The sequence below is a fragment of the Pongo pygmaeus genome, chromosome 8 (assembly GCF_028885625.2).
Source record: "Pongo pygmaeus isolate AG05252 chromosome 8, NHGRI_mPonPyg2-v2.0_pri, whole genome shotgun sequence".
NCBI lineage: Eukaryota > Metazoa > Chordata > Mammalia > Primates > Hominidae > Pongo > Pongo pygmaeus.
Genome location: NC_072381.2, coordinates 29,517,573 through 29,538,137, shown reverse-complemented (window position 1 = coordinate 29,538,137; position 20,565 = coordinate 29,517,573). Strand labels below are relative to the sequence as shown.

Here is a 20,565-nt window from a genome sequence, read left to right as displayed (position 1 = left end):
CGACATAAGACACGGCGGGGGTGGGGGGCCGGTGAGGAAGAAAACGGGTCCCCCGCCGCCCCTCCCCGCGGGAGACCTACCGAGCGCCCCAGCGCCGAGCCCCGCGCGCACACGGCGCAAACCCGGAGCCTCCGGAAAGGCCGGGGAGGGCGAAATGCCGCGAAGCCGGGCCCCCGCTCCCCGCCACACTCCGTTCCCGCCCGCCCGCCCGCGCGGCCGCTCCTCCTCCCCAACCCGATCCGGATCAGGGTTAACAACAAAAATGGCGGCCCGGCCAGCTTCAGATAAGGAGGAACAGCCCCCCCGCCGCCGCCCCCCGCCGCCGCCCGGCCCGAAACGAAAAGACAATTTACCCATCACTGAGTCTCTGCTGTTTCCTCGCATACATTACCATCAATGCCCGGCCTGTGAGTGTGTGTCGGGGAGGGGGGAGAGCGGCCGCGAGAGGCGGGCGGGCGCGCAGGCGGCGGCGGCGGCGGGCGGCGGGCAGCCCCGGCACCTGGGCCCGGCGCGCCCTCGGCGACTCTCAGCACCTCCCAGTTACTGGCGCCGGCGCTCCCGGGCCATCTCCCTCCGTCGACACCACGCTCACTCTCAGCCGGGGCAGCGGCGCCAACTACACGGCGGCACCGCGAACCGGGGGGAGGGGGGGCAAGACGACGCGTCCGGCTCAGCCCCGCGGAGAGCCACTGCCTCCTACGCCTTCTCCTCCTCCTGCTCTGCCGCCTCCTCCCCTCCTCCCCCCGCCGCCGGCGCTGCTGCCGCCGCCTGGTCCTTCTCCTCCTCCTCCTCCTCCTCCTCCCGCCGCCGCCGCCGCCGCCGCTGGTGCCGCCGCTGCCGCTCCACCAACTACATCCGGGCAACTCGGACGCTGCCGCCTTCGGGAAACCTCGGCAGTTTCCGCCGGGCCCCTCCTCTCCCACCCTCGGCCTTCCTCCCCGCCCCGCGCGGGTCCGGAACACCGCCCTCGGCAAACCTCGGCTGGCTCCGGCCTTTCTCCTCTGAGGCCTGGATCTCCTCCTCGCGATCAGTCTGCCTTTTCCTTCTTTTCCTCACTCACAAGTCCGGCCACCGCCGTTCTCGTTTAGGGATAGTCTCGCTCGGGCGCCTGCTCGAGGCTGATCCCAGGGGCTCCGGGCTGCGCAGGGAGGGAGCCGCCTTCCGGAAGAGGACGGTGGGGCGCGAAGGAAGCCATCGCGGACTAAATAAGGGAGGCTGCAGCGGCTGCGCGTGCGCCCAGAGGCGCCGCGGGAGGGGGTGCTCTCGGGCGAGCTCTCCAGCCGCGGCCTCCGCCCCTGCGCTGTCGGGCGGGGAGGTCGGAAACCCCCTGGCGAGACCACGGGCGGACGCTTCCCGAAGAGCTGCCTGGGCTGCAGCCGCGGAAGCTGCGTTCTGGGGAGCGGGGAGCGTGCTCCGGCGCCCTCGGGCCGCTGCTGGAAGCCGGAACCGAGCCCGGGCCGCTGCCCCTTACCGGACGCCGCGCGCGCCACCGGCTCTCGGCGGGGCAGGGGCTGCTGCGAGCTCGCCGGGCGCCCTTTAGACGTAAGTCTCACCTTGCGCCCCGAGGCGGGAAGGAGCGCGTGCTGTCCCGGCCGGAAACGGCTAATAGGAAGGGCTGAGGGGTTCGGTGTCCAAAGCAGAAGGCCGTGCGTCAGGGCGGCCCTCAGCGGAGATGCCTGCACGGAGCGGGGAGCGCCGCTCGGGGAAGGGAATGAAAGCGGCGCTTGAGACTGGAAATTTAGGGAGATGAGTTCCTTGGGAACAACGCCGAACCGTCTCACTGCCCCACCCTACCCCTTGTTATTTTTTTTTGAGACACGTCTCGCGCTGTCGTCCAGTGCGAGTGCAGTGACGCGATCACGGCTCACTGCAGCCTCGACCTCCGGGGCTCACTGGTTCTCCCACCTCTGCCCTCTGAGTAGCTGGGACCACGGGCATGCACCACCACACCTGGCTAATTTTTTAAAAAATTTTTCCGTAGATAGGGTCTCGCTGTGTTACCCAGGCTGGTCTCGAATCCCTGGCCTGAAGCGATCCTCCCGCCTCGGCCTTCCGAAGTGCTGGGATTACAGGCGTGAGCCACTGCGCTCGGTTTTTCACCCCTTTCTAAAGTTTTCCATATCCAGCGGTGCCCTGCCCACCCTCTCTTAATCTCTGACTTTTCCCTCCTCTGTTTCTTCCTCGCTGAAGTCCATTGGTGAAGGAAAATTCATGTGAAAGTTCTGGATGTGAATAAAGGCCTCAGGTGTGTTAAGTGAAATTGCTACAAATTTGATTTTATGTACTGCTGCAGGTACATTGAGAGGAGAAACGTGAAGTATACCAAACAACCGTTAGTTGAGAATGGTGGTATTCGGGTGATTGATTGGTTGACTGACTTTTTTTTTTTTTTTTTTTGACACTAAACTCTTTGTAAGGCAACATTAGTTTAATGAAAAGAATTGTGGTAAACATAAATATGTGATTAACACAGAAGAGGCAAATAGTAAACAAGTCAGAAGAAACAACCCTCTCCAAAAAATAAAAAGTAACTGATTTATTTGGTATTCAAGAAGTTACATTATTGCTAGACCTAATAGAATGAAGAGATGGAATGATGTAGGGAGAAAGGCTCTGAAATCACAACTGGTTGGAAAAAAAATTTTAATTACATAATCTTATTTGTCACATCCGTCTGCCAGATGTAAAGCTTATTGTTGTTTGTGGAGATGTGCAGACCAATAAAAAGCCTATTTAATGCTCACTTAAACTATCAGTAACTAAAAAAAAAAATTGCCAGTGACTAAAATGATGAAAACAAAAAAATTCGGTAGCGTCTTAACATGTAATTTCTGACATATTTGTAGTGAATCCATTGAAGACAAACATCAGAGGAGTACAACAAATAACAAATATTTCATAGAAACTTTTTGAAAACTGGTAGCAAAATTACTACTAATTTGTTTGATAACTAGATGTCTGCTGAAATTGGTATAAACCATTTGCTCAAAAGTAGCTAGGCATGGTGATGCATGCCTGTATTCCTAGCTACTCCAGAGGCTGAGGCTGAACAATCACTTTAGTCCAGGAGTTCGAGACTGCAGTGAGTCATGATCACACCAGTGCACTCCAGCCTGGACGACAGAGGGAGACCCTGTCTCAAAAAATAAATAGGCCGGATGCAGTGGGTCATGCCTGTAATCCCAGCACCTTGGGAGGCCGAGACAGGTGGATCATTTTGAGGTCTGGAGTTTGAGACTAGCCTGGCCAACATAGTGAAACCCCATCTCTACTGAAAATATAAAAGTTAGCCAGGTGTGGTGGTGTGCGCCTGTAATCCCAGTTATTCGGGAGGCTGAGGCAGGAGAATCGCTTGAGCCTGGGAGGCAGAGGTGGTGGTGAGCCAAGATCTTGCCACTGCGCTCCAGTCTGGGTGACAGAGTGAGACTCTGTCTCTAAATAAAACCACATTATCAAAAGTCTGATCTGCTCTCCTTTACAGAAATACTTTATCTTTACTTCTACTCTCTCTTGAACCCACAGACTTCATTCCCACACTCCTGAACCTGTTCAAGATCATCTGTAGTGTCCATGTTTTCAAGCCGGATTTTTATTTCTCAGTCTTCATCTCTGCTTGTCAGCAGCATTTGACACAGCTGATAACTTTCTTCTCCCTAAAGTTCCTTATCTTGCCTACCAGGATTTCATTTTCTTTCTTGCTTCTCTTCCTTCCCAAATGGCTGTTCCTTAGACTCCTTACTGGTTTCTCCTTCTTTTCCAGCCTCTAAATGCTGGAGTGGCCCAAGATTCAAATCTTAACAACCCGCACTCCTCTGTTCTCTCTCCCTAGGCAATCTCATTCAGATCTCTGGCTGAATGAAACCCACATTTGAATTTCCAGTCCACACCTTTCCTCTGAACACAAGACTCACACTTAACTGCCTACTGTATAGCACTGGTTGAGTTTCTAACAGGCATCACAAACAATGTATTCAAAACCAAACTCTTAATCTCCCCCCACCCCAAACAAGTCCTGCTGAGATCTTCCCAATCTCTTGAAATGACAACTCCATTCTTCCAGTGGAGGCTAAAAACTTTGGAGTCATCTTTGATTCTTTTATATCTCACATTGACTCCATTAACAAATTTTGCCAGCATTACCTTCAAAATGTATCCACAATCTGATCTCTGTAACCCACCTCCAGCAGGTTCACTCTGGTCCAAGCCACCATCATTACACCTGGACCGTGGCAAAGGCATTCTAACTGATCTTGCCCTTCTGTGCCTGCTTCCACATTGTTTGCTGTCTCATACAGTGCAGTAATCCCTTGAAAAGTCAGATGATATTCTAATCTTGAATAAAAGCCAAAGTTATAGCCATGATCCACTAGGCCATATGTAAACTGCCTGTTACCTCTGGCTTCTTATCCACTGACTTCTTTACTTGCTCTTTTTTTGTTTTTGTTTTTGTTTTTGTTTTTGTCTGAAACTGATTCTCACTCTGTCGGCAGGCTGGAGTGCAGTGGCGTGATCTTGGCTCAACCTCTGCCTCCCAGGTTCAAGCAATGCTCCTGCCTCAGCCTCCTGAGTAGCTGGGACTACAGGCACATGCCACCACACCCAGCTAATTTTTGTATTTTTAGTAGAGACAGGGTTTCACCATGTTGGCCAGGATGGTCTCCATCTCTTGACCTCGTGATCCACCCACCTCAGCCTCCCAAAGTGCTGGGATTACAGGCGTGAGCCACTGCACTCAGCCCTGCTTTCTCATTCTTTTCCCACCATTCTACCCTCCCTGTTTTCTCCAGTATACCAAGCATGCCTCTGCCTCAGGACCTTTGCACTGCTGTCCTTATGCCTGGAATCCTCTTCCCCCTTAGTACTTGCTTGGCTCACACCCTCACTTCTTCAGGTCTCTGCTTAAGTCTTGTCTTGTTTAATTGAGAACTCTTCATGATGGCACCCTACCACCATGTTGCTCCCTTAACCCTGATCTATTTTTCTTAAACCATTTGCCATATATTTTGTTTATTGGTTGTTTCCCACTAGAATGAATGCTTCATGTGACATACCTAAATATTTGTTGAATTAAAGGATATTTGCCTGTAGAAACATATACAATGAAAATAGCAAAATTGAATTCTCAAGAGGAAAAAGCATAGGTTCTATTTCTGTTTGCTTTGTGAAAGAATAAAAGAATTAAATCCAGTCCTGTTCTCACAAATAAGATGGAGGATAAAACTAGATTATTCCTAATACAAGCAAAATATTTAAATAGATATTAAAAAATGTACATGAATTTGCATGTATAGCAAATCTTAAACCAGATTATTTACACTGCTATCTAATGAGAAATACCAAGTTTGCAAATGAGTAAAAGACCCATATGTCAACCTGTAGATTGAACGCATACCAACCAATAGAGGGGAAAAACTGTCAACTCATAGGTTATGTATAGGTTGACCAAGATTTCAATGTGATTCTATTGAAGGAAGAACTGAAGGAAGAACCAAAAAGTGAAATCCTCAAGCCTCTAGTTGTGAAAGGGATTTTTTTTTTTTTTTTTTTTTTTTTGAGACAGAGTCTGACTCTGTCGCCAGGCTGGGGTGCAGTGGCGCGATCTCGGCTCCCTACAACCTCCTCCTCCCGGGTTCAAGCAATTCTCCCGCCTCAGCCTCCCAAGTAGCTGGGACTACGGGCACGTGCCACCACACCCAGCTAATTTTTGTGTTTTTAGTACACGGGGTTTCACCATGTTGGCCAGGATGGTCTCAATCTCTCGACCTTGTGACCTGCCCACCTCAGTCTCCCAAAGTGCTGGGATTACAGGCGTGAACCACCGCGCCTGGCCAAAAGGGACTTTAAAAAGCTTTGCTGCAATTTCTAAAACATCATAAAATAAGGATGTATTCCCTAAAATTTTCACATACTTCATTTCTATCTCTTTTTTCTCTGTCCTTGCCTTCCTCACAAACTCAGCCTAGTATAGTGATTAAAAGCATGAGTTTTAGAATCAGTATGACATTGCCTAGAGCTCAGGCTACATTATTGACTAGCAACATCACCTTGGGCAAATTACTAGTCTTGAGGATTATCCTGCTTTGTCTCTAAACTTGGCTTAATAGGGTATAGTACTGTTTGTGAAAAGTAATTGAAATTGTGTAAGTAATTTAGCAGTACCTAGCACATACATGTTTCACTACTGTATGAATAACATGTTTCACATGTTATTCATTTTTAAAAAATAGTATTGAAGTTCTGCGTATCAAGTCTTAGGAACATAGTGTTAAGCAAAGTCACTTGGATTTTGCTCTTGTGGAGTTTGTATTTTAAATATAATACATAACTAAAAGGAGATACTTTGGGATCTCAGATTTGTAATATGAAGCTTTCATTCAATTGTGAGGAAAAATAAGAAACTGCAACAAAAATTACTATCTAGGAAAGGGGAGTAAACACCTCCAGGATGTCACCATATCAACATACGGTACTAGGCAGGGATGATGTAAATAATGCAATCAACAGATCTTGGGAGAATTACTTACTGACTCAAGATTGGCCATTTTTTAAAGTTCTTCCAAGTAGTAGATACTAAAGTTCAGCTAATATTGAGAAGCATACCCTAAACCCTTTATCTGTGTCTAGTGAAACTTCAACCTGAATTAATCCAACCATTCATTTTCTGAGCACCTCTGAGCAGTTGCATGCTGCTGAAGATTATAAAATAATAGAATATACTGATTCCACTTAAGCCTCATCATCACCAAAATCAAGTGACATAGTAATTTAGAAAGTGATAAGTGCTACAGAGAACAGTGGGGTAAGATAAAGTGTTGGATGGAGGAGTAATGTTTTCAAGTAGAGTAGTTATTGAGCACGTGGCATTTGAGCAAAGATTTGAAGGTGATGAGGTAGCAAGCTATACAGGTGTCTGGAAAGGAATGTTTCTGGCAAGAGGAATGGTCCTGAGGAAAGACTGCCTAATGTGTTCAGAAATAATAAGGAAAGCTCTGAGGTTGAAGGGCCGTGACTGAGAGGGAAAATATTAAGAAATGAGGTGGAGGAACAGACTATGAAGGATCTTATAGGCCATTATAAGAAGATTGGCTTTTATTCTGAGTTAATTGGGAAGCCATTGAAGAGTTATGAGCAGAAAATGACATGGCTACTGTGTTGAAAATATCTATATTGCAAGGAAAGAAGCAGGGAAACTAGTTAGGATCCTACAGCATTGCCTAAGTGCTTCAGGTTACTGTTTCAAAGCAGAAAGTAAGCTTCTTATCTAACACCACTTTCTTTATCTGTCCTTTCTTGCCACCCGCCCGCCTTCAGTTCACCTTATATTATCAATTATCCCTTTCTTTGTATATTCAGACTCTCTTTCATCTGGATTATTTCCACTGATCTTTAAACATATCTAAATCCTACCACTAAAAAACCCTTTCTTGACCTTATACTCTTAACTGCTCACTTCAGCCAAACATGCGCTAAGTCTTATTTGTGGTACCTCACTTGTTTCGTTCTTTACTCTCGTATTTACATTTTAGGTCACTATTGTTTGACATCTGCCCCCTTAATACTAGCAAAATAGATTTCCCCAAGGCAGTGGTTCTTCAAGAGGCAGTGCTGAGTCTCCAGGGGGCATTTGGAAATGTGTGGCAGTATTTTTTTTTTTTAATCACTGCTATATTTTCAGTGCAGTGAAGGGTGCTACAGATATTCAGTTACCAGAAGTCAAAGATGCTAAACATGTAGCAATGCATAGGACAATCCTTTATATTTAAGACTTGTCCTGCTCAAAATACCAATGTTGTCTCATTTAGAAATAGTGTTAAGGTCACAGGTCACAAACAACTTCTTCGCACCTATGTTTAATGAACATTTTTTCACCGTTTTTCTTACTTGATCTCAGAATATTTGACATTGATAGTGCCTCTCTTTGCATTGCCCTTCTCTCTCGCCTTCTAAGGCGCAACACATTTTGTATTTTCTTCTTCCTTCTCTGACTCCTCCTCTCATTGCTTTTCACAGAGTTGTCCTTGTCTACTCCACTACCAAATGTTGAAGTTCTTCAAGAATCAGTCCTTTGGAGGTGATGTCATTGAAAATGATGAGTAGGAAACTCCAAGAGCGCATTTCTCCACAAAACCAGTGAATACATTGGCACAAATTGTCAGAATCAATTTTATATAAATTCTGGAAATTAGTCAAAGGTTTATAGTAACCAAGGAAACATCTTTTTCAAAACATGGCTGAGGCCGGATGTGGTGGCTTATGCCTGTAATCTCAGCACTTTGAGAGGCCAAGGTGAGCAGAGCATTTGAGGTCAGGAGTTAGAGACCAGCAAAAAAATTAGCTGGGTGTGGATGCGGGCACCTGTAATCCCTCAGGGAGGCTGAGGCAGGAGAATCATTTGAACCTGGGAGGCGGAGGTTGCAGTGAGCCAAGATCATGCCACCTCACTCCCGCCTGGGTGACAGAGTGAGACTCTGTCTCAAAAAAAAAAAAAAGTCTGAATCCTGAATCTCAGGAACGCTTTCTATCATTTAAACTTATCCTGGTGCCACCTCCCTGTCCAGCTTTGAAAACAACGACCTGCATTTCTGATATCTGTTCCTGGTGCTAAAGGGAGCAGGATGGCCTTGTTTTCTTTTTTTCTTTTTTTTTTTCTTGAGATGGAGTTTTGCCCGTGTTGCCCAGGTTGGAGTGCAGTGGTGCAATCTCAGCTCATAGCAACCTCCGCCTCCCGGGTTCAAGCGATTCTCCTGCCTCAACCTCCCGAGTAGCTGGGATTACAGGTACTTGCCACCATGCCCGACCGATTTTTGTATTTTTAGTTGAGACGGGGTTTTGCCATGTTGACTAGGCTGGTCTCAAACTCCTGACCTCAGGTGATCCGCCCACTTCAGCCTCCCAAAGTGCTGGGGTTACAGGCATGAGCCACTGTGCCTGGCCATGGACCTTGTTTTCAAAGAATTATGGAGGCTTATTTTAGTTCCCCTAACTTGGAAATCTCCTGAGGAAGAAAGGTGACTACAGGCATTTGTCAAAAATTTGTAAAGGCAAGTTTATTAGCCTCTGCCATCGGGGACAAAGAATAATAGCTAAGGCAAACAATAGACACACCAAAAAGCCTGGGGAGGAAAAGCTGGAAAGTAAGATATTTTGGAGAATAAAGGCTTTTCAAACTTGCACATATTCCTGGGAATCCAAAAGGCCACATGTACACGCAGGGTGAGCAAATACTCAGAAAAGACTTGAGAAATCCTTAAACTCTCACCTCTGACTAACCATTAGGCTTGCTCAAATAGGAAGTGAAAACTAAGGTGAATTTGTTGCTTAGCTGAATGTTGAAGGTGTGCCCCAACACTTACACGGAGCCTACTGGTAAAGACTGAGAGTGTTTTCTTTTTGTTTTGGTTTCAGGCATTTAAGGAAATCTGTTTCTCTGTTGAATCACTAGCTGCGAATTAAGCTAACAGAACAGAAGCTCAACTGGTCACACACAGCAACGAATACAGACTTTATAAAGTTCAGAAAAGTTACCAAACAGTGGTAACCATAACAAGTACCAACAATGAACTATGGGGAGAGAGGAGAATCTGATTTCCAGAGTTACCACATTATAATACTATTCAAAATGTCACATTTTTATGAAAGATTACAAACAAGGAAAAACCAGAAAAGTGTGGCCCATACACAGGTAAAAAAAGAAATTAATAGAAACTATCCCTGAAGAAGCACAGACTTTGGATGTACAAAACAAAGACTCTTCATCAACTCTTTTAGATATGCTAGAAGAGCTGAAGGAAACCATGGACAGAGAACAAAAAAATTAGGAAAGCAATGTCTCATCAAATACAGAATATCAATAAAGAGATTGAAATTGTAGAAAAGAACCAAATAGAAATTCTGGAGTTGAAAAGTATTATAACTAAAACTGAAAATTCACTAGAGGTATTCAGCAGCAGACTGGAGAAGTCAGAAGAAAGAATCAACAGGCTTCAAGATAGGTCAATTAAGATTATGCAGTCTGAGGAGCAGAAAGCAAAAAGAATGAAGAAAAATGAACAGAACATAAAAGACCTCTGGGACTCTATCAAGCATACCAGTATATGCATAAGGGGAGTCTCAGAAGAAGAAAGAGAGAAAGGGACATAATATTTGAAGAAATAATGGTAGAAAATGTCCCAGCTTTGGTGAAATACATGAATCTAGATATTCAAGAGGTTCAAAGAACCCTAAATAGGGTAAACTCAAAAAGACCCACACCAAGATGCATCATAATTAAACCGTCAAAAGTCAATGACAATCCTGCAAGCAGCAAGAGAGAAGCAATTCCTCACGTACAAAGGATTGTCAATAAGATTAATAGCTGACTTCTCATTAGAAACCACAGAGGCCGGGAGGCAGTGGGATGATATATTTGAAGTGCTGAAGGAAAAAACTGTCAAGAATTCTGTATCCAGCAAAACTATCCTTCAGAAGTGAAGGAGAAATTAAGACATTCACAGATAAGCAAAAACAGAGAGAGTATCTCACTAGTCCTGCTCTACAAGATATACTAAAGGGATCCTTCAGCCTGAAGTGAAAAGACCCTAGACAGTAATTCAGATCCACGTGAAGAAATAAAAAACACTGAAAAAGATTTAAATATGTAGGTAGATATAAATGAAAGCAATAATTATATCTGTGTCAAAGCACACTGTATAAAGGTGATTCATGATAAGGAGGAAAGGATGAAGTATAGGAGCAAAAATTTTGTGTACTATTGAAACTAAATTGCTATTTATTTGAAATAGATTGTTATAAATGAAAGTGTTAATTGTAATCCCTAGAGCAACTACTAAGAAAATAACTAAAAATTTTGAAAAGGGAATAAAAATGGTATGCTAGAAAATATCTAATACAAAAAAGGCATAAGGGAGGAACTGAGGAAGACATAGGGAAAACAAATAGCAAGTGGTAATGTCCTTCCTTATTACTAATTACATTAAGTGTGAATGCCTTAAACTCCATGTAACAGATGGAGAGATTGGCAGAATGGACATTTATAGTTAGAACATATAAAATGTTCTAACTATATCCTGTTTACAAAAGACTCACTTTAGAACTAGACACAAATATGTTGAAAGTGAAAGGGTGTCACCTTAGTTTTCTTTTTTTTTTTTTTTTTTTTTTTTTTGAGATGGAGTTTCACTCTTTTTGCCCAGGCTGGAATGCAATGGCGTGCGTGGCTCACCACAACCTCTGCCTCCTGGGTCCAAGCAATTCTCCTGCCTCAGACTCCTGAGTAGCTGGGATTACAGGCATGTGCCACCACGCCCAGCTAATTTTGTATTTTTTAGCAGAGATGGGGGTTTCTCCATGTTGGCCAGGCTGGTCTTGAACTCCCAACCTCAGGTGATCTGCCCGCCTCGGCCTCCCAAAGTGCTGGGATTACAGGCTGAGCCACCGCGCCCGGCCGGCACCTTAGTTTTCTTGTGCTGCCGTAACAGGATACTTGAGACTGGGTAATTTATATAGAGCAGAAATTTATTTTCTCACAGTTTTGGAATCTGAGAAATTCAAAATTATGACATTGGCGGGTTTGGTTGTCTGGTAAGAGCTGCTTTCTGCTTCCAAGATGACACCTTATTGCTGCATCCTCTGTAGGGGAGGAATGTTACATCCTCAACATGGCAGAAGGTAAAAGGGCAAAAAGGAATGAAATTCCTCATCAGGCCCTAACTTAAGGGCACCTAATCTCATTCATGAGGGAAGGAGCCCTCAAGACTTAACCACCTCTTCCTGGCTGGGCGCAGTGGCTCACGCCTGTAATCCCAGCACTTTGCGAGGCCGAGGTGGGTGGATCACAAGGTCAGGAGATCGAGACCAGCCTGGTGAACACGGTGAAACGCCATCTCTACTAAAAATACAAAAACAAAATTAGCCGGCCGTGCTGGCGGGCGCCTGTAGTTCCAGCTACTTGGGAGGCTGAGGTGGGAGAATGGCGTGAACCTGGGAGGCGGAGCTTGCAGTAAACCGAGATTGCGCCACTGCACTCCAGCCTGGGCGACAGAGCGAGACTCTGTCTCAAAAAAAAAAAAGACAACCATCTCTTAAAAGTCTCACCTCTTAATACCATCATGTTGGCCATTAAGTTTAAGTATCTGAATTTTGGAGGGCAAACATTCAAACCAAAGCAAGTGGAAAAAGACATTCCAAGATATCTCAGGTTCACATGGAACATTCTTCAGAATAAAACATGTTGGTCCACAAGTCTCAGTTTTAAAAGATTGAATTACAAAGTGCCGTCTCTGACTACAATGGAATAAAACTGAAAATAACACACCCTTAAACAACCAATGGGTCAAAGAAAGATTAAATCACAAGAGAAATCAGAAAATACTTTGAGATGAATAAAAACAAAAATGCAGTACCCTAAAATGTATGGAATGCAGCAAAAGCAGTGCTCAAATTTTATAGCTGCACATGCCTACATTAAAAAATACCTAGAATCAGCAACCTAACCTTCCGCCTTCAGGAACTAGAAAAAGAAGAGGAAATCAAACCCAAAGCTAGCAGAAGGAAGGAAATAATAAAGACTGGAGTAGAGATAAATGAAATATACAGTAGAAAATAGAATCCACAAAACCAAGAGTTGGTTGTTTGAAATAATAATGTTCACAAACCCTTGAAAAGACTGAGCAAGACAAAAAGATTCAGGTTACTAAAATCAGGAATAAAGTGGGGACATTACTGCCAATCTTACAGAAATAAAAAGGATTGTAAGGAAATACTATTAACAATTATATGCTAACAAATTAGATAACCTAGATAAAATGGACAAATTCCTAGCAGCACACAAGCTACCAAAACTAACTCAAGAAAAAACTAAACCTATAATAGTACTAGTTTAAAAAAAAAAAGTAAACCAGTTTAAAAAAAAAAAAAAACTTCCAAGATAGGAAAGATCAAACCATGTGGCTTTACTGGTGACATAAAATATTTTAAGAGTGCCAGTCCTTCTCAAACACTTAAAGTAGGGGAAGAGGGAATATCTTAACTCATATGATGCCAGCGTTACCCTAGTACCAAATCCAGACAAAGACATCACAAGAAAATAAAACTACAGTCCAGTAGTTCTAATGAATATAGATGCAAAGATCCTCAACCAAAGTGAATCCTGAAGCACATTACGAGGGTATCCACACACACAAAAAAAACTGTTAGAGCTAATACCTCAATATCACAGGATGCCCAGGGTCAGCATACAAAAGTTCAGTTATATTTCTGTATCCTTGCAATGAACATTTCAAAGTGAAATTAAGAAAACTCATTTACAATAGCATCAAAAAGAATAAAATACTAATAAACAAGATGTAAGACTTACACGGTAAGAACTACAAAACATAGTTGAAAGAAATTTAAAAAGACCTAAATAAATAGGCATTTTATGTTCATGTATTAGAAGACTTTGAAAATGGCAATACTCCCCCAATTAACCAACAGAATCAGTGAAATTCCTATGAAAATTCCAACTGCCATTAATGTAGAAATGGGCAGGTTGATCCTAAAATTCATAAGAAATTGCAAGGATGTGGCCAGGCGCGATGGCTCAACGTCTGTAATTCCAGCACTTTGGGAGGCTGAGGCAGGCGGATCACAAGATCAGGAGATAGATAGCAGCCTGGCTAACACGGTGAAACCCCATCTCTGCTAAAAATAAAAAAAATTAGCCAGGCAGGTGGTGGGTGCCTGTAGTCCCAGCTACTGGGGAGGCTGAGGCAGAAGAATGGCATGAACCCAGGAGGCAGAGCTTGCAATGAGTCGAGATCACGCCACTGCACTCCAGACTGGGCAACAGAGCGAGACTCCCATCTCGAAAGAAAATGAAAAAAAGAAATTGCAAGGATGCCAAAACAGTCTTGGAAAAGAACAAAGTTAGAAGACCCACATTTTGTGATTTCAAAATTTACCACAAAGTTACAGTAATCAAAAGAGTGTGGTACTGACATAAGGATAGATATATAGGCCAATAAAATAGAATTGAGAGCCCAGAAGTAAGCCTATACATCTGTGGTCAATTGATTTTTGACAAAGGTGTCAAGATAGATCACTGGGGAATAGAATAGTATTTTTAAGAAATGCTGAGGATACTGGGTATCCACATGTAATAGAATGGATTTGGACCCTTACCTTACACCACATGCAAACATTAAGTCAAAATAAATCAAATATCTAAATATAAGAATGAAACTATACAACTATTAGAAAAAAAATATTGGGGTAAGTCTACATGACCTGGGATTTGCCAGTGGATTCTTAGATATGATACCAAGAACTCAAGTAGCAACATGAAAAATAGATACAATTGGGCTTGATCAAAATTTAAAACTTTACATATCAAATGACACTATCAAGAAAGAGAAAAGAGAACCCACTGAGTGAGAGAAAATATTTGCAAGTCATATACCTGGTAAAGCTCAAATAACTCTTACAAGTCGTCAATTAAAAGACAACCCAAGTTAAAAATGGGCAAAGGACTTGAATAGACATTTCTCCAAGGGAGATATTCTAATGGCCAAGTACATGAAGAGATGCTTTGCATCATAACCTTCCACCTTAAGGGAAATGCAAATCAAAACCACGATGAGATACCACTTTCTATACTCACTAGGGTGCTATTATTAAAAGACAAGTATTGGCAAGGATGTGGAGAAATTGGAAAGCTCATAAATTGCTGGCAGAAATATAAAATGGTGCATTCACTATAAAATAGTTTGATGGTTCATCAAAATTTTAAACGGAATTAACATATAACCCAGCAGTTCTCCTAAATATATACTCAAGAGGATAGAAAACAAATAATCAAACAAAAACTTCTGCATGAATGTATATAGCAGCACTATAATAGCCAATAAGTAGAAACAACCCAAATATTCATCAATAGTTGAATGGACAAATTGTGGTATAGTCATATAATGAAAAACTACTCAGCCGTAAAAAGAAGTTATGTACTAGTATATGTTGCAATGTGGATCAACCTTGAAAGACCTTGCTAACTGAAAGAAAAGGCCACATCTTACATGATTGTATTTATGTGAAACATCTAGAAGAGGCACTTCCATAGAGACAGAAAACATTGGTGGATGCTAGGGGTTAGGGAAATGTAGAAATGGGGAGTTGCTGCTTAATGGATTTCTTTTTTGAGTGATGAAAATATTCAGATTTAGGTAGTGGTGATACTTGCAAACATTGTGAATGTACTGGAAGGCACTGAATTGTACAGTAAAATGGTTAAAATGGTGAGTTTTATGTCATGTGAATTTTACCCCAATAATACCTCAATAATAATTTTTTAAAAGTAGCTCCTCTCTTAGTCCATTTTGTGCTGCTCTAACAGAATACCCAAAACTTCATAAAGAACAAACGTTGGCCGGGCACTGTGGCTCACGTCTGTAATCCCAGCACTTTGGGAGGCCGAGGTGGGCAGATCACGAGGTCAGGAGTTCAAAACCAGCCTAGCCAACATGGTGAAACCCCGTCTCTACTAAAAATAGCAAAAACTAGCTGGGCATGGTGGCACATGCCTGTAATCCCAGCTAGTTGGGAGGCTGAGGCAGGAGAATTGCTTAAAACCCGGGAGGTGGAGGTTGCAGTGAGCTGCGATCACGCCATTGCACTCCAGCCTGGGCGACAGAGCAAGAGACTCTTGTCTGAAAAAAAAAAAAAAGGAACTAAATTGCCCACAGTTCCGGCAGTTGAGAAGTGCTAGATGAAGGGGCCACATCTAGTGAGGGCCTTCTTACTGCATCGTAACGTGGTGAAAGGCATCACATGATGAGAGAGAGAGCAGGAAAAGGTGCTTTTGTTACAAGCCCATTCCATTATAATGAACCCACTCCCATGATAACAAGCTATTCATGAGGACAGAGCCATCATGACCTATTCTCTAATTAGGCCCTACCTCCCAACACTGTTGCATTGAAGATTAATTTTCCAACACAAGAACTTTGGGGGACACAATCCATAGCAGTCCCTCTCTTCACTAATTTTTTTCCATGAACTCTTCCGCTCCCGTGGCTTTTGTGTGTAGTTACCATCTATACACAGATGCCTCACTAGAGGCAGTTTGTATCTCCAACCCACATCTTTTTTCTGAGTTCCAGATGTGAATATCCTACTGTTTACTTACCTACCACCTCCACACATATGCTTCAAATGCAACTTTGAAATATAAAACTGAGTTCATTACCTTTTCTCCTAAATTTGATTATCTGTGAATGCTTTCTGTCTCACTAAAGATAGCTTCCAGTCATTGAGAGTTTACTGTATGTTAGGACTAAAGTGTTAATCCATTAATTCACTTAATCCTCACAAGAACCTCAGATAATACTATTTTCCATTTGCAGTGAGAAAGTTGAAAGGTAAAATAACATTGAAATCACACACCTTTTAAGGAAAGGCTAGCCCTCAACAAAGGCAGCCTGACTTTTCAGAGCCTGTGTTCTTAATGCCATTGCTATACCATCCTCTACCCTTTTCTAGAGACCTAGAAGTCATCTTTGTCACTTCTCTCCTTTACATGCTTTATCCAATTGATCATGAGGTCCTATTGATTTAACTTCCTAAATAACTCTCACTCCATCCAATTCATTTTATCTGCTACCACCAGCCTTATTCAAGCAACCATGTTTTGTCTATACGATGGCCTCTTAACTAACCACCCATATTCACTGACAACAACCTAATAAAAATATTTATAAATATAAATTTGTATCTTACAGGTAGGGAATTTATATTCTTCTCTTATTATGCCCAAGGAACATTTCCAAATATTAATCATAAGATTGATCACCTAGAAAACCTTAGTGAATCTTGAAAAGTAGAAACCTTAAGAGCTGCTTTTCAGATAGTGCAATAAAACCTAAAGTCAACAAAGGTTGTTTTTGTTTCTTGATGATTTTAACTGTTGGTTTACTATCAGTCTCTCCAACACTCCTGCCTTAATTCTTGGTGATTTTAATATGCACATCAATGAGCTTTCCAATATCTTGACCTCCAGCTTCTTGGACACCTCTTTCATTCCACTTCAGCCACTCCTTTGGTCATTCCCTAGTTAGATCTGCTTATTACCATTAACTGCAAACTCAATTATCTCAACTTCATGCATCCACCTTTCTGGCTGCCACATCCTGTCTTTCCAGCTTTCCCCTCCAGATCCCTAGCTCCTCATAATTATTTATCTTTGTTGGTAATTCTGATCTGTTGATTCTATCACTGTTTCACTGCCCCTCACCCTTATTTTCCTCCTCACTTGGCTTAAATTCCATAGCCAGTCATTGATTGGATATTCCTTTTACCCACTGGCAAAACCGTAACCCTAATCATTACTTATCTACGCCATTCTTGCTCCCATGTAGCTGAACATGACTGGAAGAAAAATGCAAGAGTTTCACTTTAAATTCTTGAAGACAAACCTCATGTGACCTCAAAGTGCTGCCAGTCAATCAAATTATATTTTCTCCAAGTTTATTCACTTGTAGTCAGCTTGGGCTGCTACAATAAAATATCATAAACTAGGTAGCTTGTAAACAACAGACTTGTCTTCCTTGTGGTTCTGGAGGCTGGGAAATTCATGATCAAGGCACCAGCAGATTTAGTGTCTTTTGAAGTCCAGCTTTCTGGTTCATGGATGGCGACTTCTCACTGTGAGAAGATATGATGGAAGGAAAGAGGGGTCCTTTCTTGAGCCTCTTTTATAAGGACACTAATCTCAATCATGAGGACCACCCCCCATAACCTAATCACCCTCCAAAGGTGATTAGGCCTTCCAATACCATCACCTTGTGGGTTAGGATTTCAACATACAAATTTTGAAGGGACACAAACATTCAGAGCATAGCACTCCCTTTTCCTGAAATGATTGTGTGTAATTCTCCTCTCTTTTCAAATATCCAACACTCTATTCCCAGTCTTACCCTCGATGATAACTCTTGTTCCTATTTCCTGGAGAAAATTGGAGCAATCAGAAAAGATCCCCTGCCACTAAATCTATCTTTCTAGCGCTTCTGAACTCATAGTTTTCTTTCCAGCCTGTTACTATACATATATATATGCATGATGTCCACGCTCTCATCTAAAATCTGCCTCTGCTTGTGTACTAGATCAGGGTTGACAAAATGCAGCCTGTGGCCCAAATCCTGCATTTTGTTTTTGTACAGCCCATAAGCCAAGAACAGTTTTTACTTTTTTTTTTTTTTTTTTTTTTTTTTTTTTGAGACGGAGTCTTACTCTGTTACCCAGGCTGGAGTGCAGTGGCACAATCTTGGCTCACTGCAACCTGCACCTCCCGGGTTCAAGCGATTCTTCTGCCTCAGCCTCCCAAGTAGCTGGGACTAGAGGCGCCCGCCACCACTCCTGGCTAATCTTTGTATTTTTTAGTAGAGATGGTGTTTCACTATGTTGGCCAGGCTGGTCTTGAACTCCTGACCTTGTGATCCACCCACCTCAGCCTCCCAAAGTGCTGGGATTGCAGGCGTGAGCCACTGCGCCTGGCTAGTTTTTTACATTTTTAAGTGTTGGGGAGAAAAAAGTATATACAGCAGAGACCATGTGTGATCCACAAAGCCTAAAATATTTACTGTCTGGCTCTTTCCAAAAAAATTTTACTGATTCCTGTACTAGATCACATTCTCTCACACCTACTTGATAGTAACACAGCAATTCTTCCTTCTCTCTTCTACATTAACCATGTTTTCCCTCATTCAAGATTACATCCACTAGCATTCAAGCATTCTGTTATTTCTCCCATCTTTAAACAAACCGAAAAAATCTCAATACTACTTTTCTTGCTAGATACTGTCCTGTTTCTTTGCTCCCCTTCACAACACAGCACCTTGATTTTTATTCTTATTTTATTTTATTTTATTTTGAGACAGGGTCTTGCTCTCTTGCCCAGGCTGGAGTGCAGTGGTGCAATCTCCGCTCCCTGCAACCTCCACCTCCCGGGTTCAAGTGATTCTCCTGTCTCAGCCTGCTGAGTAGCTGGGATTACAGGCATGCACCACCACGCCCACCTAATTTTTGTTTTTGGTAGAGACAGGGTTTCACCATGTTGGCCAGGCTGGTCTTCAACTCCTGACCTCAGGTGATCTGCCCGCCTTGGCCACCCAAAATGCTGGGATTACAGGCACGAACCACTGTGCCCAAACAGCACCTTGAAATAATAGTCTGTAGTTGCTGTTTTGAATTCCTCCTTTCTAATTCTCACTTGAACCTACTCTAATCAGGCTTTCTACCCTGTCACAAAGACCACTGTCCTTATCACAGTCACTAATAGCTTCCATATGCTAATTCCAGTGGTCAGTTTTCAATCCTAGTTTATTTGACCTAGCAGCAACATTTGACCAAGTATATTCGCTACCTCCTCCTTAGTAAACTTTTCTTCACTTGATTGCCGAACACCACACTGTGTTTTCTCCCTACATCACTGATGTCTCCTTTATTGCTCTGATACGTTTCCCAGATCTCTTCACACTGGAGTGCCCCAGGGCTCAGCCTGTCTTTCTCCATCTACACATCTTGAGGGATCTTATCCAGTTTCATGACTTTCAAAACCACCTATTTGCTGACAACTCCCAAATTTATATGTAGCCTTGACTTCTCGCCTAAAACCCAGATTCCTTTATCTAACAACCTACCCAACATCTCCAGGTAAATGTCACATAAACATCTCAAAACCAAATCTAAAACCAAATTTCTGATATTTAATCCTAAACCTGTTCAGTAGTCAGCCTCATTTTGTGAATGTTAACTCATCCTTCTCGATAATGATGGTAAAAACTTCGGAGTCGGCTGGGCACGGTGGCTCATGCCTGTAATCTCAGCACTTTGGGAGGCCGAGGTGGGTGGATCACAAGGTCAGAAGATCAAGACCAACCTGGCTAACACGGTGAAACCCCGTCTCTACTAAAAATACAAAAAAAATTAGCCAGGTGTGGTGGCGAGTGCCTGTAGTCCCAGCTACTTGGGAGGCTGAGGCAGGAGAATGGCATGAACCCAGGAGGCGGAGCTTGTGGTGCGCCAAGATCACGCTACTGCACTCCAGCCTGGGCGACAGAGTGAGACTCTGTCTCAGAAAAAAAAAAAACAAAAACCAACAACTTTGGAGTCATCCTTGACTTTCCTGTTTAATACCATACATTCATAGTATCAAGAAATCCTTCTGGCTGTACCTTTGAAATGGAACCAGAGTCTGACCCCTTCTCAGTCCTCTACTGCCAGCACCTTGATCCAAGCTGCTATTATCTCTCACCTGGGTTACTGCTCACTTGCCTCCTACTTCCATCCTTGTTCCCTGTAACCTGTGCTCAAATAGCAGCCAGTCATGCTTTTGAAATGCAAATTATATCGTGTCACTCATCTGCTCAGGATTCTTCAGCGGCCCCCCTTTACACTCACTGAAACCCAAAGTCATAACAATGGCCTAAAAGCCTACATGAACTGATCCCTCTTGCGTCTTGGACCTCATCTCTAACTCTCCACACGTGCTATTCTGGGCGTTTACTAATTTAGGGCTTTTGCACAAGCTGTTTACTT

General features: G+C 43.2%; 2 protein-coding genes across 4 annotated transcripts in view; one reads left to right on the top strand and one right to left on the bottom strand.

Moving 5' to 3' along the window:
* Window positions 1-1,088, bottom strand: part of WAC (WW domain containing adaptor with coiled-coil) — an 87,787-nt gene extending 86,699 nt beyond the window's left edge. The window contains exon 1 of one of the 3 annotated variants that reach the window (XM_063669703.1): window positions 977-1,088. The gene's annotated coding sequence lies outside the window, so the exon portion shown is untranslated. Of the gene's footprint in view, window positions 1-80; window positions 222-976 lie in introns of those variants that run through there. The other 2 variants (XM_063669700.1, XM_063669702.1) reach the window with 2 other exon arrangements.
* Window positions 155-15,331, top strand: LOC129044982 (serine/arginine repetitive matrix protein 1-like). The gene is made up of 2 exons (XM_063669467.1): window positions 155-1,542; window positions 9,406-15,331. The coding sequence occupies exon 1, from the start codon at window positions 155-157 to the stop codon at window positions 1,538-1,540; it is 1,386 nt and encodes a 461-aa protein (XP_063525537.1). The 3' UTR covers window positions 1,541-1,542; window positions 9,406-15,331.
* The last annotated feature ends 5,234 nt before the right edge of the window (window positions 15,332-20,565 follow it).